At 38.1% G+C, this 22,794-nt stretch overlaps 2 protein-coding genes across 5 annotated transcripts; both read right to left on the bottom strand.

The window, feature by feature from the left end:
- Positions 1 to 1,248: 1,248 nt before the first annotated feature.
- Positions 1,249 to 10,296, bottom strand: LOC131770492 (uncharacterized). 2 transcript variants are annotated; one of them, XM_059086201.2, is made up of 5 exons: positions 10,135 to 10,296; positions 3,436 to 3,740; positions 2,941 to 3,055; positions 2,646 to 2,762; positions 1,249 to 1,877 (listed from the first exon to the last, which is right to left on the bottom strand). In XM_059086201.2, the coding sequence occupies exons 1-5, from the start codon at positions 10,235 to 10,237 to the stop codon at positions 1,249 to 1,251; spliced, it is 1,269 nt and encodes a 422-aa protein (XP_058942184.2). In that variant the 5' UTR covers positions 10,238 to 10,296. The 2 variants fall into 2 exon arrangements, with proteins under 2 accessions (XP_058942184.2, XP_066023056.1); XM_066166959.1 differs by lacking the exon at positions 2,646 to 2,762.
- A 5,709-nt stretch (positions 10,297 to 16,005) lies between these two features.
- On the bottom strand, positions 16,006 to 21,027 carry LOC131770494 (uncharacterized). Of its 3 annotated transcripts, none has more exons than XM_066166965.1 (5): positions 20,886 to 21,027; positions 19,306 to 19,640; positions 17,887 to 18,001; positions 17,576 to 17,704; positions 16,006 to 16,828 (listed from the first exon to the last, which is right to left on the bottom strand). In XM_066166965.1, exons 2-5 carry the CDS (start codon positions 19,630 to 19,632, stop codon positions 16,200 to 16,202), a joined length of 1,200 nt encoding a protein of 399 aa, XP_066023062.1. In that variant the 5' UTR covers positions 19,633 to 19,640; positions 20,886 to 21,027; the 3' UTR covers positions 16,006 to 16,199. The 3 variants fall into 3 exon arrangements, with proteins under 3 accessions (XP_066023062.1, XP_066023063.1, XP_066023064.1); XM_066166966.1 differs by having other exon boundaries at positions 17,588 to 17,704; XM_066166967.1 differs by lacking the exon at positions 17,576 to 17,704.
- Between the last annotated feature and the right edge of the window lie 1,767 nt (positions 21,028 to 22,794).

Below are 22,794 nucleotides of genomic sequence, written 5' to 3'. Positions count from 1 at the left end.
CAGCGGTTGAATACCCGTGGTTGCAGACCAGCGATTGGAGATTTAATTTTCAACCCATCCTTTCAAAATAGTAGTCATTTAATGTTATTACCGAGTTGATAACGTAAAGTAGCCACCATAAAGAGTTTAAAAGCTGACATTTCCAGCGTTAACTCTTCGTCTGACGGTGGGCTAACGCTCGAAACGTCAGCTATCAACTCATTTGATAATACTAAATTACCCTGTTATACTCTCCCACCGACGCAGCTCCACAGTTTTTTCTTTCACAACAGTAGTTTTCATATTGCTTGAACAATTAACTAACCAAATAACTGATTACGTTTTTAATAGTTTGCATATTTCATCTTAAGTCACTAACAAGTCACTGAGGCATTTTTCAAATCTCCTTGAACGGATGAGTTTTGAGTCAGATTTAAAATAATTCATAATGCTAACATTGACTTTGTGTGAATATTTGAAATCAGCGAGAATCTTAAAATATTTAGATCCAAGCAGTGCGACTGGCATATAAATCAAGTCATTTTAGCTTTGCTACTGAACGAGAACTGAACTTTCACAAAATGCTCATTAATTAACCCTCTGACGTACAAGGAAGGGGGGGAGGAATGAGTGCCACCTCCCCCCCCATTTTATCAAGAGGATTTTATCCGGGCGAATGTCCACTTCAATAGCATCTTGTTTATCATGAGACATATTTGCTGTGAACTTGGTAGAAATCTGCGAATAGATGTAGGACATACTTTATTACTAACAAGTTAGGTGTGGTTTAAGGGTTGACGTGAGCTACGAAAGATTAATGGTCTTAATTTTTAAAGTAAAGGACAGTAATCCCTTAGTCTTATTTTCTATTTTCTTGTCAGCTTTGACAGTTACTGTTCTTTTGAAAAGCAAAAACTTATAGTGAAAAAAATGAAATATCTAAAAAAGTCTGCCATGTCGGAATACGTCATTGAAACAGAGCAGCGCAATTTGCGTATGTATCCCAGGATATTAATAACATCTTGTATATGACATAAACGGCTCTCTATTAGATGTAAAAACTTTTAAATATTGCAACGGAAAGAAAACGCGAGGGAGGGTTGCAACTAATCCCTCCCTCCCCCCTCTTGTATCACAATGGAGGTATAAGTTTTATATACGTTTGATAACGAAAATTTGGAAAATAAGGTGACAAGAAACAAGCAACATCATCCTTTTCAACGTTCTTCAGTTCTGAACAAAGTTTGAAAAAGAAAGATCTTTTAATTTCTAACGGATCCACAAATTCAACGAGTAAGACTGGGTTGGAGCGTTCTTTATGTTAGCATCGTAACCAAAGTCATATTCAGTGGCACTGCTTCCCAGGTCAAAAAAAGAAGCTTCGTTAGTTTCTGTGATCCCAATCCCATGATCAGCACGTGCACAACTACTTCCTCCCCCACCAATCATCACCACTGCTCCATCCCCACTTTCCCAGTCACACCAGAAGCCGATCCTCTTAGCGCTCTGGATGTTTCCATTGCAATCAGCCTGTTGAAACCCGTCTGTTGAATTATATTGTCCGCCATATTGAACCGTACAACTTCCCAGACACTGATCACTGGCCCAGACCTTGCCATTTCTAAAGTCGCCATAACTTGTGATTTTAGATCGGAATGTTTGTCCACCCAAACAGTTACCTGTGGTCTGTAACAAAGGGTTGTGGCTGGGGTCGTCACTGCGCGTGATCTTTATTTCTCTGCCGCTGATCGACCAAAAGGCTGTTGAAATCATATCGTCGTTCACTAAAGGGTTGTTTGTCGTTCCAGTGGCAATTTGTCGGTCATACCACCAAAATCCATCGTCACGCATCCAATTCTTGCCATCGCTGTTTGAGAATCGAGCGATGAGAGTCCAGCCTGCATTAAAAGAACAGTTCTAATACTTTCTTTTTTTCAATAATCGTGTATGAACATTTAAATTTTTGTCTACGTCTTTCTGGCATATGATAGGAATATTGTAGTTGTTAGCTTCGTATTCTTTTCATAGCTTGAAACGAATTGTGCAATGATCTCACCCTTCTTCTGTTTTTCTGATTTTTCTTTCCGTAAAATCTTTCGGGTGACCATAATGAAAAGATATAACAGTTAGCTGCAAATTGGCCAAAATCTTAATCGTTAGCCGTAAAAGCCATCACCCCATTAAGACACTCTTTGAAGGCTACCTTTTGAGTCAGAGGTAAATCTATATAACTAGGAGGATTTAGGACACCGATTGCAATTTTAAGAGCCTCTCTTTCTAACTATAGTTTTCCAGAGGAAACAAAAAGGCGGGGGGCACTCGCTCGGTTTTGCCATCTGATATTCACAATCGGCCAGAAAATTTGAAAATGTGAAGTAAATAATGGTTCTTAACTGTTGCAAAACGATAATCCCATGCTTCATAAACCGTACTTTTTTTGCTACTTTATCTTCTCGCTCTTTGTCAAACAAGTTTTTGAAAGCTTTACACCGGTAGTCACAAGCTTTTCGAGATGAAAATTTTGTTTTTTTATCAGTAAGCGCGAGCCTATTTGTAAAAGATGAAATGATCAAAACTCGTAGAGAGGAATTAGTTATAGCTTAACTAATAAACTGACTCTGAGAAGTGTGACTAACAGATTATTAACAAATAGGGCTTATTTATACATGTTTTTCCATTCCCATAAAATCCACTTTTGCATGAACATGTGTAGGAGCCATAACTGTTCTGGCAGTTTGCATTGACGTCACAGGGCCTGATGGAAGCACTGCACTCGTCAATATCTGAAGGAAAAACGAAATTAACTTGGGAGTTAATTAACGGGAGAATTTGGAAATATACAACGAGGACAAGAGAGCGGTAAACAGCTCAGCTTTGAGTCATTCTCCGGTAATGAAAGAGAATTACACCGTCAGTTAAGTTTGAAGCAGTGTCGTAAATGTACACTAAATTGTATCTCACCCGTTTCACAATGTCCCCCTGTGTATCCTTTCGCGCAAACGCACACGTAACTGTTCTTCTCGTACTGTGCCGCACATTTCCCATTGTTCTGACAAGGCCATTTGAAACATGGAGACTAAAGAAAACATATAACAATAAGAAAGAAACGAGAAAGATGTGGCACCAATCATTTTTTAGATCATCATGGACCGTGTTTACAGATAGAGTCAGTATCTCTCAATAAACCTTTCTCGCTAATACCCAAATTTCTTTTTAAGTCTTCTGCTCAAATAACCCCTCTCCCTATTTCTGCGATTAAACACACTGCCCTCCTTAAACTAAGGAGAAACTTCAAAAGAAAAACACATGGCCAGTGTTGTCAGATTGGACCAGTTAGTCTTTAGGCGTATCATTAAAAAGGTAAAAAATAAAAACGTCCATGAGCATTTGTCTACGATTCCTCTCCTTTTCCTTTCACAAAAACAGATTGAAAAACTTTTTTCATTTCCAACTTACTGCGATACTAAAGTGATGGTGACTCTGAATAGGGACATGCTTGTGTGAGTTGTTGTACAAATCCGATGGAAGTAATTCACACAGAACTTTGCCATTGATATCTTGAAATTCAGCCAGGTTAAACGAAAAACACGACGGAATGTTGACGCAAGCAAATCCACACTCACTGCCCTTTCCAACATAATGCGAGCCAATAGCAGTGATGTTGAGGTAGGAAAACTTGTGAACCTTAAATTTGGCATAAGCCATTCCTTTAACTGTACCTCGGCTGAGAGGTTTACCTCGCACATCGACGACTTTTGTTTCTAGAAATGAAGAGAGGAATAATAAATGATACATTAAAAGTATTCTGCTCATGGACGATATGTAATCAGGAGTCAGTCTAAAACGCTTTATGTACCACGAGAAGCATGCGGTAGAAAACTTTTTTCACCAGTCAATGGAAATAGTTCTATTACGATTTCATTGTAATAACTATTACAAAGGTCGTCGGAATCCAAGACTTTAAGAAGGCGAAGTCACTACAGCTTTCACGACTTACAAGTGAAGTGAATCTCAAAGTACATGGTACTTAACGCACATGATTGGCTAACTCGAGTCACGTGATATAAGGCGATTGCGTGACATAATAACAAGCTGGAAATCTGAGTTGGTACTAGCACCCTTCTACATCAAATTATTGGACGTCTTTTCTACATTTTCGACTTTGTCTTTGCTCTGCGGATACTCCAATTAACTGGTCACGTATTCAAACTCGTACATTGCGGCAGAAGCTGAAAATTCATTCGAATTAAAAGGCGATCCATTGTCACTGTGGAATGTATCAGGAATTCCATGGGTGGCGAAACGTTTCTGCAGCTTTCCAATCACTGCAACTCCCGTCTTTGCCTTGTGTAGCTCGTCGATCTCGAAGTAACCCTAGTAATAGTCAACTGTACAAATAGTAGCAGTTATTAGATGTGAATATGTCGGAGTCGACTTTTTCCCAGGGGCGTTGTGTGACTCCATGGCAAATTAGAGGCTTTTTCTGTTGAACAGGCTTGAGGGTGTTGTTAGTTTCACACTCTGAGATAAATTCTTCCAGTTCTCTGTTCATGTTAGGCCAATAGACAATTCACGTGTCCCTCTCAAACAACCTTGAATACCGATATGGGATCGGTGGAGCTTCTCTCTAATCTTGGGTCTCAGACTTATCGGGATGACGCCTTTTAGACCTTTGAAAAAAACACATTCTTGAGCAGCCAACTCATCTCTCACGATGAAATATTGGCGCAGCTCAATAGGTAGTCTTTCTCTTTGGTTGGTCCATCCATTCAGAATCACTTCTTTCAGAGACTGTAGGACAGGATCTTTGGCAGTTTCTTCACGGATTTCACGGAGTGGATTCTTTCTACTTCTTGATCTGCCTTTCATGGAAAGTGTTCCAGAAGTAGGTAGGCTCTGGAAAGAGTATCGGAAAGATACAACTCTGGGCCACGCTTGTACTTTATTTCCACATCATACTGCAGTAGCCTCGACATAAGACATTGTAGCCGTTTTGGAGCTGCAGCAAGAGGTTTCTTAGCAATCATCTCCAAAGGCTTGTGGTCTCTCCACAAAGTAACCTCCTGCCATAAACGTACCGATGATTTTTCTCTACGCCAAATACTTGAGCTCTGCTAGCATAGGTTATAGGCTGACATTGTTGCATGAGCGCGAAGCCGATTCCTTTCTCCTACGTGTCTCCTTCTCCTTCAGTAGGTGCACTTGGAGTGATAAACTTCAAGGCTGGAGCTGTAGACACAGCCTTTTTGATCTTCACGGAGGCTTCTTCTTGCTCTTGAGAGCCCTCCCAAGGAACATCTTTATGTCTAAGTCTTCGAAAGGGCTCAGACTTATCAGACAGGTCTTCTAGAAACCTTGAGAGGTACTTGACTGTGTTCACAAAGCGCTGTACGGCTTGAACATCTTCAGGTTTTGGCATGCTGCAGATAGCTTCTACCTTTTTCGGATTAGGTTTCAATCCTTCGCTGGTTAACAAGTAACCGATAAATGGAACTTCGGGGCATTTTAACTCAAACTTCTCTCTATTGAGCTTAAACATCAATTGATTCGTGAGGCTCGTGTTTTCGGTTGTTGAACCTGTAGCGTTTATAGATGACATTCGTCTGGCCAATACAATGGGAGTTCTATAGATCTAAAACAACTTTTATGTCCTATTTCTCATCTTCGGTACGAAACGGCAAACCAATGTGTACTTCGAGCGCGTCGGCGCCAATGTATGTGATGAAAGTCGCTACGCGAAATCCGCTTTCTTTCTCGTTTAACTTCGTGACGGTTTCGTAAGCATCCATACTTGCTTCCATTTTTCCAGTTGTCAGAGCTTGAGCTTGAGCTTGGTTACTTTCGACGTAAAAGTCGGTAAAGGAAACATGTTGTGTTGAACCAGTGGTCGAGCCAAAGGTGTTCTAATTTGCCGGCGTTGTCGGAATTTATCGATTTACACGTTTTGCGCGTCACTCTTAAAGGTTCGAGGACGAGGATAATTTAGAATAAGTCTCCCGACACCATATTACGATTCCATCGTAATGACTCGCACAAAGGCAGTCGGAATCCAAGACTTTACCAAGGTGAAGTCATCACAGCTTCCGCAACTTAAAGCACATGGTAGTTAACGCGCATGATTGGCTAACACAAGTCACGTAATTAAGGCGATTGCGTAGCATATTAATGTTACAAGTTCCTTGAAGGTTCAAGGAGTCCAAACCGCATTTCGAAGTCGAAGTTATATGCTATCTTCGCCAGGCCACCGAAATCTGATCAGTTCCCTCGCATTTGAATTAAGCAATTGTAGAACAAATTGAAAGGAACTTGTCAAAGTGTAAAACGATATGGTAAAATTCTAAGTGCAAATTATAATTTGTTCGGAACAGATCATATATCGATTAAAAACCTGTCGTAGATTTGTGTATACCAGGACGAAAATTTGTCTGTATCATTTCTGTGCCGCTTTCGCTAAGAGCGGTCGTCTCGACTTCCCGTCCAAAAACAGTTTTATTTTATTTTCTTTGCCCATGAAAAGGGTTTAGGACACATGTTTCAAAAATAGTTCAGTTGTGCTCCAATTCTCTTTTTTGATTTTTGAAAATGATTTTTGGCCAGACCACCCGTGTGGACAGCGATCGAAAGTGTAAATTTCACACATTTTGTCCAGCGCGCAGCGACTGTGATAATATTGGTCACGGAATTATATCCTGCTACAAGATGTATTCAGTTAGTTCACAGACAAAATATGGAAACTTCAGCCGAAATATTTTTCACACAAGCGCGATAAGAGGAGACCCTTCCCCTCGACCTTAATTTGCATATCAAGATTAAACATAAAATTTTATTCTTTAATTTTGATCTTCTCCTCACTGTACGTAGTACATGACCGGGTGTTTCAACGAAAATTATTGATAAGGCGTCTTCGATCATCTTTCTTTACTTTGTAAGTCGCGCTAGCGCGCAAGCGTCACGACCGATTACGTTTACGCAACGTTCTAGGAAAACTCGGCATCTATTCTCCATTTAGTTGTTCTGAAAACATAGAGTCCTCAAAATAGAAGATAAAGAAAACGAAGTTTGAACGGTCAAAAGGCAAATGATATTTGACACGAGCGCATTTGAGCCAACACATGAATTTGCGATGTTTTTAAGACGTTGGTGTATGAAGGTTAGAGATATACTCGCGCGTTTGAGGCAATCGGTGATCTCAATGGTGTATAAACTGTGCATTGATATGCTTTTTTAGCCCGATTAACGCCTGTATTTTTCCGAGAATTCTTTCGTACAAATCGGTGAGTTTTTTTTTATTTTCAAATTAAGATCGAGGAGCAGGGTCTTCTCTGATCACGCCGGTATGAAAAATATTTCAGGTGAAGTTTCCATATTTTGGCTGTGAACTTACTAAAATTTACACTTTCGATCGCTGTCCACACCGGTGGTCTAGCCAAAAATAATTTCCGGCTTGTGGCGACGCAAAAAAAAGTGAATTGGAGAACAACTAAACTATTTTTATAACATGTGTCCTAAAACCCTTTTCATGGGCAAAAAAAAAAAAAAACAGAAAACTTTTTTTTGAAGGGAAGTCGAGACCGCTCTTAGCGAGAGTGGCGCTTAATAGACTGAAAGCCGACTCTTGTTGAAAACTTTGAATTATTGATCAGTAAGAAGTATATAAAGAACTTTAATCAGGATTCAGTTTAAAACGCTTTACGTACCATGAGAAGTATGCGGTAGAAAAACTATTTCCCTAGTGCATGGAAATAGTTCCTTGAAAGTTAGAGTCCAAACCGCATTTCGAAGTCGAACTTACATGCTTTCTTCACCAGGCTACCAAAATTTGAAAAGCTCCCTGCTATTTGAATTAAGCAATTTTATAACAAATTGAAAGGAACTTGCCAATTTTGATCGTCTCCACACTGTGCGTACTTCATGACCAGATGTTTCAACGAAAATTATCTAGAAAACGCCTTTCGATCACCTTTGTTTACTTTGTAAGTCACGCAAGCGCGCAAGCGTTACGACCTATCTCGTTTACGCAACGTTTAGGACAACTCGGCATCTATTCTCTATTTAGTTGTTATGAAAACCTAAAATCCTCAACGTAGAAGATAAAGAAAAAGAAGTTTGAACGGTCGAAAGGAAATCCTGGTAAATTTTCTTAATGAGCATAGAGAGGACGCCTACTCTTGATGAAAACTTGGGATTATTGATCAGTAAGAAGTATATTAATATCTTTAATCAGGTTTCAGTCTAAAACACTTTATGTACCATGAGAGGAATGCGCTAGAAAAACTATTTTCACCGGTGCATGGAAATAGTTCCTTGAAAGTTCAGGGAGTCCAAACTGTATTTTGAAGTCGAAGTTATATGCTATCTTCACCAGGCCACCGAAATTTGATCAGTTCCCTGGTATTTGAATTAAGCAATTTTATAACAAATTGAGAGGAACTTGCCAAAGTGTAAAACGATATGGTAAAATTCTAAGGGTTAGTTATTATTTTTTCGGTAACAGATCATACATCAATTGAAAACCTGTCGTAAATTTATGCACATCTAGACTAAAATTTGTCTATATCATTTAATTAGCATATACAGGAAGCCTACTCCTGTTTACAACTTTAAATTATTGATCAGAAAGAAGAATATCAATATTTTAATTCAGGAGTCACTCTAATACGCTTTACGTGCCATGCATGAGAAGCATGCGGTAGAACAACCAGAATTTTCTCTAGTACATGGAAATATTTCCTTGAAAGTTTAAGGAATCCAAAGTGAATTGGAAGTCGAAGTTATATGCTATCTTCACCAGGCCACCGAAATCGGATCAGTTCTCCAGCATTTGAATTAAACAATCTTATAACAAAGTATGAAGAACTTGCATGAGCGTGAAACGATATGGTAAAATCCTAAGGGCTAATTATTATTTGTTGTAACAGATCACATATCAATTGATGAGATATCGTTTACTTAGGACTGAAATTTGTCTTTATCATTAAATTAGCAGGAAGCCTCACTGAAAACTTTGAATTATTGATCGGTAAGAAGTATATCAATTTTTTTTATCTCCTTCACGCAGTTTTCAAGCTTTTACATTTCGATATCTCATATGTAAAACAGTCGAATCATATTACACCAAGGTAATTTAGTGTTATCGCCTGATTTTAAAACGTTAATTGGCCACCGTAAAGAGTTTAAAGGCTGACGTTTCGAGAGTTAGAGCCTTAGCGTTAGCCCTTCGTCCATCGCTCTGACGAAGGGCTAACGCTCGAAACGTCAGCCTTTAAACTCTTTACGGTGGTCAAATTACGTTTTCAAATCAGTTGGTAACACTAAATGACCCTGTTATACTCTCCCACCGACGCAGAACCACAGTTTCTTTAGAAACATGCCCCCTTTATATTACACCACGCCTGTTTTTCTCTGCCATCTTGTATTTGTAAACTGACAAAATCTAACATCAGACGTGACTTCCGAAAATCAACCAGTTAGAGCTGGCTAGTTTTCACAAAAAGATATTTCTTATACTCTTTATCAGAACAACAACAAAGAGAAAATTCAGCAAAGGGATCGATGAAACAAATTTTTCGTCATGGATTCTTCAACATTATGAGTGTTCTTAAGATACCTGTCACTTAAATTTCCGTAGAAGTTGATATCCTTCAAACTTACTGACTCTTTTTCGGGACAAAACAGTTGCAGCACTTTTCAAGAAACATACAATTTTGAAGCAGATGCACGGAGAATCAAAATTTCATTCATACTCCACTACCTATTTTTCCTTTCCTTTCTTCCTCCTCTTATGTTTTGCTATTATTCTCAGAAAAACTATTTATATCATTGCTCTCTCCATAAAGTTGTTAATCGTCTCATGATAGGACTCCGCTTTTGATGAACAAGTTAATGTGTGTCTTGGCAACAATTTTCAGCATTTCACCCAAGACACAAGCTCAAACTATTTCCCTCACTCCGGTATTTTCGAGGAAAAAATTGATCTTTACTGCATTCTGAAGTAGGTGTGAAAGAATGCCATGGGGATACGAAGGAGATGGCAGCTTTTAGCGTAACATTACCAAAAATGAACCGAAAATATAGTTCATCTAAAAGCTTTGAATGCATTCCAGCAAAAATATCCAGTTTACTATATAACTAGTAACATAATAATAATTATATCACCTTGGTCTGCAACAGCCCGGCAATGAAACCATGAGAAGAAAAGAACAGACGCAAAACCAAAGGGAAGCATCGTGAAAAGGAAGCATTGATCTTTCAAATACATGATATACAACCTAAATATATACAGCGACAGACTGTTCGTTAACTACTGACGATTTTAGGATGTTGCGCGACTGAACATCAGGGTTGTGGGTCCTAATTCGACGACCATTAGAAGACCACTGCCCTCGTTTGTTTCTGTAACGTAAAGCAGTGAATTTTTAATGTTGTTTGGCTTTTTCAGCATAATAAATTATTTAAAGTGTGGTTGTCTATGCCGCCTAGAATAGATCAGTTAACAACCCACGCTCACGATTTTGAAATGTGATTGTTTGGCATATGTTTTTTTTTTTCGAAAAACATTCAGGCGCAATTCCGAACATCTTTCATGTTAATTATCTAGTTTCTTTTCTTCCAAATAACCAGTTCTAGAGGTAGTTAACGCTAAAGGTTATATTTCTGAGATATTACCCGTTTATACCAATGGAATGAGACGAGGTGTTCTTCTCCTTAAATGGAAAATTAAGGAATTTCTCGAGAAATTTTTTTCCACGAAAATCCCACTAAATGAACTCTAATGAATTTTCTATTACATTCAAACAACAGTTGAAAAAGGAATATGATTTATATTATTGTGGAGGCGGACAAGCCCGAGTAGTATTCCTTCATTTATAATCATTGAAGGAGTCGACTTAGATTAAAATATAATTTATGTTTGAAAAAACATGCATGTTACATATCAAGCATAAAGATTTATTTTTTGTTCACATCGTGATTGGTTTACTCTAAATACTAGCATTATAGTTCTCAACCTTCTTTTTGGAAAACAAATAGATGACGCAGATATTGTACTCTTTCCACAACGTGCTACAAACAAGAAAGTACAATATAGGGGGCCAGGCCAGGGACTGGCCTAAAAACAGAATGCAGAATTCTTAATTGATTTCCTATAAAAATGAATCATAGAGGCATCATCTAAACTACAAGCTAGCTATCTTTTAAAAGCATAACTGAAACATGTTGTAGACAGTTGTTGAAACCAAATAAAAAAGTTTTTATTCGGCAAAATGACATTTAAATGTACTCGACTTTGAAGCAGGCGTCTATTCTCCATTTAGTTGTTCTGAAAACATAGAGTCCTCAAAATAGAAGATAAAGAAAACGAAGTTTGAACGGTCAAAAGGCAAATGATATTTGACACGAGCGCATTTGAGCCAGCACATGAATTTGCGTTGTTTTTAAGACGTTGGTGTATGAAGGTTAGAGATATACCCGCGCGTTTGAGGCAATCGGTGATCTCAATGGTGTATAAACTGTGCATTGATATGCTTTTTTAGCCCGATTAACGCCTGTATTTTTCCGAGAATTCTTTCGTACAAATCGGTGAGTTTTTTTTATTTTCAAATTAAGATCGAGGAGCAGGGTCTTCTCTGATCACGCTGGTATGAAAAATATTTCAGGTGAAGTTTCCATATTTTGGCTGTGAACTAACTAAAATTTACACTTTCGATCGCTGTCCACACCGGTGATCTAGCCAAAAATCATTTCCGGCTTGTCGCGACGCAAAAAAAAGTGAACTGGAGAACAACTAAACTATTTTTATAACATGTGTCCTAAAACCCTTTTCATGGGCAAAAAAAAAAAAAAATCAAAGAAAACTTTTTTTTGAAGGGAAGTCGAGACGACCGCTATTAGCGAGAGCGGCACTTAATAGACTGAAAGCCGACTCTTGTTGAAAACTTTGAATTATTGATCAGTAAGAAGTATATAAATAACTTTAATCAGGATTCAGTTTAAAACGCTTTACGTACCATGAGAAGTATGCAGTAGAAAAACTATTTCCCTAGTGCATGGAAATAGTTCCTTGAAAGTTAGAGTCCAAACCGCATTTCGAAGTCGAACTTACATGCTTTCTTCATCAGGCTACCGAAATTTGAAAAGCTCCCTGCTATTTGAATTAAGCAATTTTATAACAAATTGAAAGGAACTTGCCAATTTTGATCATCTCCACACTGTGCGTAGTTCATGACCAGATGTTTCAACGAAAATTATCTAGAAAACGCCTTTCGATCACCTTTGTTTACTTTGTAAGTCACGCAAGCGCGCAAGCGTTACGACCTATCTCGTTTACGCAACGTTCAGGACAACTCGGCATCTATTCTCCATTTAGTTGTTATGAAAACCTAAAATCCTCAACGTAGAAGATAAAGAAAACGAAGTTTGAACGGTCGAAAGGAAATCCTGGTCAATTTTCTTAATGAACATAGAGAGGAAGCCTACTCTTGATGAAAACTTAGGATTATTGATCAGTAAGAAGTATATTAATATCTTTAATCAGGTTTCAGTCTAAAACACTTTACGTACCATGAGAGGAATGCGCTAGAAAAACTATTTTCACCGGTGCATGGAAATAGTTCCTTGAAAGTTCAGAGAGTCCAAACTGTATTTTGAAGTCGAAGTTATATGCTATCTTCACCAGGCCACCGAAATTTGATCAGTTCCCTGGTATTTGAATTAAGCAATTTTATAACAAATTGAGAGGAACTTGCCAAAGTGTAAAACGATATGGTAAAATTGTATGGGTTAGTTATTATTTTTTCGGTAACAGATCATACATCAATTGAAAACCTGTCGTAAATTTATGCACATCTAGACTGAAATTTGTCTATATCATTTAATTAGCATGTACAGGAAGCCGAATTTGAATTATTGATCGTTAAGAAGTATATCAATATTTTTAATCAGGAGTCACTCTAATACGCTTTACGTGCCATGCATGAGAAGCATGTGGTAGAACAACCAGAATTTTCTCTAGTACATGGAAATATTTCCTTGAAAGTTTAAGGAATCCAAACTGAATTGGAAGTCGAAGTTATATGCTATCTTCACCAGGCCACCGAAATCTGATTAGTTCTCCAGCATTTGAATTAAACAATTTTATAACAAAGTATGAAGAACTTGCATGAGCGTGAAACGATATGGTAAAATCCTAAGGGCTAATTATTATTTGTTGTAAAAGATCACATATCAATTGATGAGATATCGTTGATTTATATATATTTGGTCTGAAATTTTTCTTTACCATTTAATTAGCAGGAAGCCTCACTGAAAACTTTGAATTATTGATCAGTAAGAAGTGTATTAAGTTTTTTTTATCTCCTTCATTCAATTTTCAAGTGTTTACATTTCGATATCTCATATCTAAAACAGTCGAATCATATTACGCCAAGGTAATTTAGTGTTATCGACTGATTTTAAAACGTAAATTGGCCACCGTAAAGAGTTTAAAGGCTGACCTTTCGAGCGTAAAGTTGTTAATCATCTCATGATAGGACTCCGCCTGTGATGAACAAGTTAATGTGTGTCTTGATAACAATTTTAAGCATTTCACCCAAGACACAAGCTAAAACTTTTTCCCAATCCGGTATTTTCGAGGAAAAAATTGATCTTTACTGCATTCTGAATTAGGTGTGAAAGAATGCCATGGGGATAAGAAGGAGATGGCAGCTTTTAGCGTAACATTACCAAAAATGAACCGAAAATATAGTTCATCTGAAAGCTTTGAATGTTATTCCAGCAAAAATATCCAGTTTACTAAATAACTAGTAACATGATAATAATTATATCACCTTGGTCTGCAACAGCCCGGCAATGAAACCATGATGAGAATAGAAAAGACGCAAAACCAAAGGGAAGCATCGTGAAAAGGAAGCATTGATCTTTCAAATACATCATATACAACTGAAATATATACAGCGGCAGACTGTACGTTAACTGCTGACGATTTTAGGATGTTGCACGACTAGAGATCAAGGTTGTGGTTTGTTTCTATAACGCAAAGCAGTAAAATTTTAATGTTATTTGGCTTTTTCAGCATTATAAATTATTTAAAGCGTGGTTGTCTATGCCGCCTAGGATAGATCAGTTAACAACCCACGCTCACGATTTTGAAATGTGATTGTTTGGCATATGCTTTTTTTCGTTCGAGAAACATTCAGGCGCAATTCCCAACATCTTTCATGTTAATTATCTGGTTTCTCTTCCAAATAACCAGTTCTAGAGGTAGTTAACACCAAAAAAGATTTCATGGATTCGTTATTTTCTGCGATATTACCCGTTTATACCAATGGAATGAGACGAGGTGTTCTCCTGAAATAGAAAATTAAAACAAGCTTGTTTATTGGCAGAAAATGCTATAGAGACGTAGCATTTGTGCGTTTTGTTGTTAATATCCGACGTTTTATATGTATTGTTATAAAACAAACAGATAAGGGGCAGTATTGGTCCTGCAGGTATCGATTTAGCGGGTGAAATGTAAACCTTGATTTCATTTTTAACTTTTCCCATGTTTCAAATGCAAGTGTTTTCTGTTTTTTCCTCTTCTTTTTGTAGTCTCTTGTTTGTTCATAAGACTTTACACGTAATTACTCTAGATCTAGTAATTTTGCATACCGGAACTGAAATTTTCAATTGAAAAGACATTACTTTCGGAAGTATGAGCCGTTGAAATATCTATATTGGAAAACTCTGTTTCAGATCTCGAGAAATTTCTTTCCATGAGAATCCCACTAAATGAACTCTAATGAATTTTCTACTTCATTCAAACAACAGCTGAAAAAGGAATATGATTTATATTATTGTGGAGGCGGACAAGCCCGAGTAGTATTCCTGCATTTATAAACATAGAAGGAGTCGACTCAGATTAAATTTAATTTATGTTTAAAAAAACATTGAGGTAAGATGCATGTTACATATCAAGCATAAAGACTTATATTTTGTTCACATCGTAATTGGTTTACTCTAGATACTAGCAATATAGTTCTCAACCTACTTTTTGGAAAGCAAATAGATGACGCAGATATTGTACTCTTTCCACAACGCGCTACAAACAAGAAAGTACAATATAGGAGCCAAGCCTGTGGATTATAAGCTAAATGGAAAATTGGAATTTTCAAAATTGACCACCTAATGTTAAGGTGACTTTTTGACCGCCACTTCCGTTGCTTGAACGTGAATAACAAAATAGCGTAACCGTTAACGAATCCAAAAGTTCAAAGCAATGCGAAATCAAGCTAGTTTAACTTTAAAGTGAATGGTTTGAACCCAGGAGTATCAGTAGTTGGTGCAGTGTGATCGTCCGGGTGAGTGTAGTTCTGAAAAGAACTGTTGTTGGTTACTGAAAGATCTTATAATGTTTTAACGGATCCATAAGTTCAACGAGTAGGACTGGGATGGAGCTTTATTTTTTTCACCATCATAACCAAAGTCATATTCAGTTTCACTACCACCATCTTCAACGAAAGAAGCAGCGCCAGCCTCTGTGATCCCAATCCCATGATTAGCACGTGCACACTCACCCGGACGATCACACTATACGAACTACTAGTTTAACTTTGTTAAGAGGCAAAAACAGAACATTAACTGACCATTTAAAACGCTCATTGATTAGCCCACGGCAAATGCCCACTTCAGTAGCATTTTGTGTATTATGGAGACATATTTGCTTAGGGTTTGGGTTTTATTATCGCTGACAATTGAGGTGTGGTTTAGGGGTTGATATATGAGCCACCAAGGAATGAATGGTTTCGATTTTCAAAGTGAAATAAAACCTTAGTCTTATTTTCTATTTTTTTGTCAGCTTCGATAGCTACTGTTCTTTTGAAAGCCAAAACATATGGTCAAAAAAAGAAAAATCTGAAAAAAGTCTGCCATTGTCGGATGACGTCACCGAGTCTTAGCAGCAAAATTTGCATACGTATCCCATGATATTAACAACGTCTTGTGGACGACGTAAGGCTATCTATTAAAGGTAAAAACTTTTCAAAATATTGCAATGTAACTAAAACGCATGGCAGGGTTCCAACTAACCCCTTCCACTCCCCTTGTACCACAGTGAAGGTATAAGTTTTTATTTACGTTTTGAAAATTAAACTTGAATAATAAGGTAACAAGAAACAGGAAACATCTTTCTTTTCAGCGGTCTACAGTTCTGAACTAAGTTTAAAAAAGAAAGATCTTATAATGTTTTAACGGATCCATAAGTTCAACGAGTAGGACTGGGATGGAGCTTTATTTTTTTCACCATCATAACCAAAGTCATATTCAGTTTCATTACCACCATCTTCAACGAAAGAAGCAGCGGCAGTTTCTGTGATCCCAATCCCATGATCAGCACGTGCACAGTTCCATCCTCCCCCACCAATCATCATCACTGATCCATCCCCACTACCATTGTCACACCAGAAGCCGATTTTGTTGGCGCTTTGGATGTCTCCATTGCAATCAGCCTGTTGAAACCCGTCTGTTGAATTGTACTGTCCGCCATATTGAACCGTACAACTTCCCAGACACTTATCAATGGCCCAGGCCTTGCCATTTCTAAAATCGCCATAACTTGTGATTTTAGATCGGAACGTTTGTCCAGCCAAACAGTTACCTGTGGTCTGTAACAGAGGAGTGTGACTAGGGTCGTCACTACGCGTGATTTTTAATTCTCTGCCGCTGACCGACCAAAAGGCTGTTGAAATCATATCGTCGTTCACTAAAGGGTTGTTTATCGCTCCAATGGCAATTTGCTGGTCATACCACCATCTACCATCGTCACGCATCCAATTTTTGCCATCGCTGTTTGAGAATCGAGCGATAAGAGTCCAGCCTGTAGTGAAAAAACAGTTCTCATATTTTCTGTTTTTTGATTATTATTATTATTATAGTGCATGGACATTTTAATTTTATTTCTACGTCTTTCTGGCATATGATGGGAATATTGTAGAGGATAGCTCTGTATTCTCTTTCTAACTTGAAACGAATTGTGCAATGTTCCCACCCTTCTTCTGTTTTTATCGTTGGTAAAAAAAAAATTATAATAAAAAATAAAAAATTTGCGGTGACCATAATGAAAAATATTAACCGTTAGCCGTAAAAACCATCACTACATCAAGACACTCTTTGAAGACCAACTTTTGAGCCAGAGGTAGATCGATATAACTACGGATTTAGGGCACCGATTGCAATTTTCAGAGCCTCGCTTTCTAGTCTAATAGGAAAAAATGCGGGCGGGGGGCACTTTCTCGGTTTTACCACCTGATATCCACAATCGGCCAGAAAGTTTGGAAATGTGAAAAAGAAAATGGTTCTTAGCTGTTGCAAAGCAATAATCCTATGTTTTATAAACCGTACATTTTCTTTTACTTTATCTTCTAGCTCCTTGTCAAATAAATCTTTGAAAGCCTTACACCAGAGGCCAAAAGCTGTCCGTATGAAAGTGTTGTTTTTGGTCAGTGAGCGCAAGCTTATTTAAAAAAAGATGAAGTTATCAAAACTAGTGGAGAGGAATTAGTTATAGCCTAACTAATAAACTGACTCTAAGTAGTGTGACTAAGGAACAACAAACAGGTTTTACCGCTATGTATACATGTTTTTCCATTTCCATAGAATCCATTTTTACAGGAACACTTGTGGGAGCCATAGGTGTTCTGGCAGTTTGCATTAACGTCACAAGGCCGGATGGAAGCACTGCACTCGTCCATATCTAAACATTAAACGAAATTAACTTGGGTCGGAATGAATTAAAGGGAGAATTTGGAAATATTCGACGAGGACAAGAAAGCGGTAAACAGCAAAGCTCTAAGTCATTCTCCGGTAATGGAAGAGAATTACGCCGTCAGTTAAGTTTGAAGCAGTGTTGTAAATGTACACTAAATTATGTCTCACCCGTTTCGCAATGTTCCCCTGTGTATCCTTTCGCGCAAATGCACACGTAACTTTTCTTCTCGTACTGTACCGCACATTTCCCATTGTTCTGACAAGGCCATTTGAAACATGGAGACTAAAGAAAATATATAACAATAAGAAAGAAAGGAGAAAGATGTGGCACCAATCATTTTAAATATCATCACGGACCCTGTTTACAATAGAGTCTGTATATCTCTAAATAAACCTTCCCCGCTAATACCCAAAAATTCTTTGTTAAGTCTTCCGCTTAAATAACCCCTCTCCCAATTTCTGCAATTAACCACACTGTCCTCCTTCCACTGAGGAGAAACTTCAAAAGAAAAACATAGAGCTCAAATGTTACTGTTATCAGATTGGATCAGTTAGCCTTAAGCGTATTATTGAAAAAGCTAAAAAAGAAAAAACTTCCACAATAAATTGTCTGTAATTCCTTTCCTTTTCCTTTCACAAAAAGAGAGTCAACGCTTTTCATGTCCGACTCACTGCGATACTATAGTGATGGTGACTCTGACTAGGGACAAGGTTGTCTGAGTTGTTGTACAAATCCGATGGAAGTAATTCACACAGAACTTTGCCATTGATATCATGAAATGCAGCCGGGTTTAAACTTAAAACACGACTGAATGTTGACACAAGCAAATCCACCCTCGCTGTCCTTTCCAACCTGGAGCGGTTCCAGGATGTACTGAACGGGGGTTCAGGTAAACGTCTGCTGAAGGGAGCCTATCCAAGGGGTCGGGGGCATGCTTTCACCAGAGTATTTTGAAATCTAGATCGTCGGAAAGGTGATATATCCAGGTTTTTTGAGCCGATGATTGTGGTTCGTTAATGCCATTGAAAAAAATCTCTGTTTTGAACTATTTTAAATTTTTATGTCCATCAAACTCGTCAGAAACTGCGCGTATTGAAATGTTTTTCATTTCATTGTAGGGTGTTCGGCCGAACCCCCCGAAACAATCCTGGATCTGCTCTAGAGTGGGCAACTACTTTAGGCCTTTGTTGAGAAAAAAGCAAGGCGCATTTTAACTTGGTTTGGCGAGTGGCTCACAACTGAGACAGGGTTGATGTTTACCTTTGTTTACATTTACGTGAGTGTTCGTAAACGAATCCGAAGTGTTCTTTCCACACACAAACGCTGATAAACGTTCTTGTCAAGTGTTTTCATACACGCGTGTACATTCTGTTTAAAAAAATAAACTCTTCCAATATCGTTTGCGTGTGAGAGAAAGGCCTCGACACTTAAACAAAAAAGGATTAAGTACGTAAACGTAAGCCTGTGGAGCATATGCCAAGGTATTCAGAATCAGGCAGCGACAGATGTTTCATTGCTCCAGTGTAATAGTTTATCCTACAACTCATAATCAAGAGAAAGACTAACTTTAACGGAGGTTTACTAACCGTGAGATTAAACAACTGTGCAAAGATGAATCCACGCATAGGTAGAAGGGAAGAGGTATCGTCTCCAGCACCTACTATTCCTTCATCGTTTAGTTCACAAATCATGGTTCTTTCTTGTTCCTTGTAATTCACTGAGAGGCAAAGAGGACGGCTTCTCAGGCAGAGATGGACGCAGGATAAAACGCTGGACGCCTTCTGACGATCTATGACATGACCGGTTAGGTAATTATCTTCCACAATTTGAATGAAGGATGATCGGCCCTGTAGAGCTGATGATGAACTGTACACTGCAGTGGCCACAGCCAGTAGCATCATGAAGACGTTCATGTTCTAACCTGTGAAAAGCGGAGTTGTCCTACACTGGTAAGGCAAACTATAGAGGATCGATTGCCGATGTATTTTTTGTTGAAATTAGAATTTCGCATTTCCATCCCCATCTGTTTAACTGATTTTCATTTGTTGATTGTAATAAAACCTTTAAAAGCATATTTTGTTATGGCAATAGAAACGAGTGTAGCCCAATTCGGTCTGTAATCATACGAGTGATCGAGTGATAACAAAGTCGGACGACCGCGAAGCGGGAGCCCGATTTGTTTATCACGAATTTACGACACGAATTCTTAAGTCTCTTCTACCAAAATGCACTGATGTTGCTGAGTAAAGCGGAACATTGGAAAGCTAAGCAGATGTTGTTTTTCAAGAAATCTGCGTCATTGTCTTTTCAGTTAGGAATGAAAATTTTCCATACCACACATTTCAAGAGTTCATGTCTTCCGCAGTATCTGATCGAAAGGAAGCTTGAAAGCTACAATCACGTTAAATTTGCCCCTCTGTTTCCGCCTTAATTACAAATGCATACAGAAATGTTTCAGTGAACGATTGTTGCGACGAAATTCGTAATAAGAATCAAACACAGGCTCGCACATCAATCAGACAGGAAAGTAAAGCTAACAATCACTGTTTGGCCGTTGCTAAGAGCTTTGAGGCTTAAAGTCGAACAAGCTCGTGCGAACGAGCATAAACCTGGTGCCCAAACAGGAGGGATCAAAAGCGCAGACCAAAAAGATGAAATCATTCACAAACAACTATCTTTCTTCCGCTTTTACATCCCATATTTCTTCTAACCTTTGAAGTTAACTACTAGTGGACAAGAGGATGCCTAAATTAAGATAAGGAAGTGTTTTCATAGGAGGTTCGAAGGTTGTTAGTTTCCTAAGAACCAAAAGCTGTAATAACTTATCAAGCGGTCAAGGCTTTTAAGTAGTGCGATTTTAAACATCTCTCAAGAGGCTATTCTTGACGAATGCATTTTAAGAAGGGGCTCACATTTCACTCTAACTTCCCGGAGTAAGTATTCAAATAAATAATAGAAAAGTCTTTTGGGAGGAGGTTCCAATTAGCCTCTGCTTTTGTTTCTCATTGGCTGACGACCGGTTACTTCTGCTGCGAAAAGCTAAATTCTTCAACCGAACAGGAACTGATAGATATTTTGACTTCGCTTTCACAGACCTTTGAATCTGCTTTTATAATTACAGTTACATGTATTTAAAAACATTAGCAGTGTAAGAAGCGAAAATTACTTGATGTTTGGTTATGTAATCCTGCTCTTGTATTCGTCTTATTCCAGAGGTTGGATGTAAAAGATTGAGAAAGACAACCTTTAGTTGTCCCTTAGCAAGCTTCAATATAAGGTTTTGACAGAATCATCGATCTGTCTGCAGCTTGTCCACAATGCTTTCATCTCGACCGAATAAAAGTACGAGAAGATGATTGCAAATAAAATGAAAAATGCAAATAGATGTCAAAAATGCAAATTCATATATGTCTTTAGTTGTGTGCACCCGGCCTCGTCAACGGCAGAACCAAATGGAAACTTTTCGTGTCAAAGATGCATTTTATGTGCTTCGATGTTGGTTGGATAACCACCTGCTGGTGATTGACTGAAACATTGCCTGCTGATAGCAGTGCATATTTTTCTCCGTTGGTTGAGGGTTGTGCAAGAAAAGCAAGGATTTTACCAAACGCGGAAGGGAAGGGGCATTTGAAATTGGAAGACGCATTTGTGGAGAACCATCCATTTTTCAAATCTAGAAGAAAGTGTTACAAGGCAATTGAATTTTTAAGTCGGTCAATGAAACTTGCTCAGTCCATTTTAATAATCAACATGGAAATGGCTTGTTCTGCTATTTTTGGCCTGATGTGAAGCTGGACGAGACTCTCCGCGATTTAGACCACAATTTTATTCGATCCAAAAAAAAGCAACAACAACAGCTGAAGCAAACTGCTACGAATACATCTTAAAGCAGTAACGGAAATGGGGATAGTAACTCTAAAGCTTGGTGGTTAATGAGAAAGATGATACCTTGGTGTCTTACGCCATTCAATTACCATGACTGCCATAATAATTGTTGTTATTATCGTTGTTACTATGGCTTACACCTCTTAGCATTTCATATATGCCTTGATTCAATCATAAAGATGGTGGAAGGACACTGTTTGTCTATTAGCCGAGGCGGTTCCAGAATGTACTAAACGTGGGGGTCGGGGGCATGCCTCCACCGGAACATTCTGAGATTTAGATCCTCAGAAAGGTGATATCCAGGTTTTTTGAGACGATGATTGTGGTTTGTTAATGCCATTGAAAACAATCTCTGTTTTGAGCTATATTAAACATATACTATGTCCATCAAACTCGTCAGAAACCGCACGTGTTGGAATGTTTTTTTTATTTCATAGCCTTGCTCTTTAAAATACATCACATACGACAGATATATTCACAGCGTCAGACTATTCGTACATTGCTGAGGATTTTAGGTAGTTGCGCGACTGAACATCAAGAATGTGGGTCTTGATTCAACGACCAGTAGAGGACCACTGGCTTTGTTTCTTTCTGTAACTCAATGCACTAAATTTTTAAATGTTATTTGGCTTTGTCAGGAAAATAAATTATTTATAGCGCGATTGTCCATGCCGCTTGGATAGATCAGATAACCCCACGCTCATGATTTTTAAAAGTGATTCTTTGGCATATGGGTTTTTTGTTTTCCAAAAACATTCAGGCGCAATTCCGAACATCTTTCATGTTAATTATCTAGTTTCTCTTCTTCCAAATAACCAGTTCTAGCGGTAATTAACATCAAAAACGATAACATGTACTGGCTGTTTTCTAAAATATTAGCCGTTTATACCGATGGAATGAGGCAAGGTGTTCTTCTCTTTTAATGAAAAATTAAAACAAGCAGAAAATACTATAGAGACGTAGCATTTGTGTGTTTTGTTGTTAATATCCGACGTCTTAACTGATTAACGTCGTAAAAGGTTCTTTGAAGGGAAAGTAAGTTTTCAAGATTAAACGGGCCGGCAAGGTCACCAGATATTTGCAATTAGTTGCCTTTAGGAAAAGTTGTATTTTCATTCTTTCAGTTAATTGCATTAAGTGCGCATGTCTCTTAATAAAACAAACAGATGAGGAGCAGTATTGGGCCAGCA

This window comes from Pocillopora verrucosa, chromosome 5 (genome assembly GCF_036669915.1).
Source record: "Pocillopora verrucosa isolate sample1 chromosome 5, ASM3666991v2, whole genome shotgun sequence".
In the NCBI taxonomy this organism is placed as follows: domain Eukaryota; kingdom Metazoa; phylum Cnidaria; class Anthozoa; order Scleractinia; family Pocilloporidae; genus Pocillopora; species Pocillopora verrucosa.
Note: the sequence above shows the minus strand (reverse complement) of the source record. Positions and strands in the feature narration are given on the sequence as shown.

Bases quoted from the DNA above. Each gene is read 5' to 3' on its own strand.
- LOC131770492 (XM_059086201.2), bottom strand. From the start codon at position 10,237: ATGTATTTGAAAGATCAATGCTTCCTTTTCACGATGCTTCCCTTTGGT. The intron at 3,056-3,435 runs GTAAGTTGGAAA...TGTTTTCTTTAG, and splicing joins ACCATCACTTTAGTATCGCA to TCTCCATGTTTCAAATGGCC. The intron at 1,878-2,645 runs GTATAAATAAGC...CTTTTAATGCAG, and splicing joins TTATGGGAATGGAAAAACAT to GCTGGACTCTCATCGCTCGA.
- LOC131770494 (XM_066166965.1), bottom strand. From the start codon at position 19,632: ATGAACGTCTTCATGATGCTACTGGCTGTGGCCACTGCAGTGTACAGT. The intron at 18,002-19,305 runs GTTAGTAAACCT...TATTTTCTTTAG, and splicing joins CACAGTTGTTTAATCTCACG to TCTCCATGTTTCAAATGGCC. The intron at 17,705-17,886 runs GTGAGACATAAT...TTTAATGTTTAG, and splicing joins AGGGGAACATTGCGAAACGG to ATATGGACGAGTGCAGTGCT.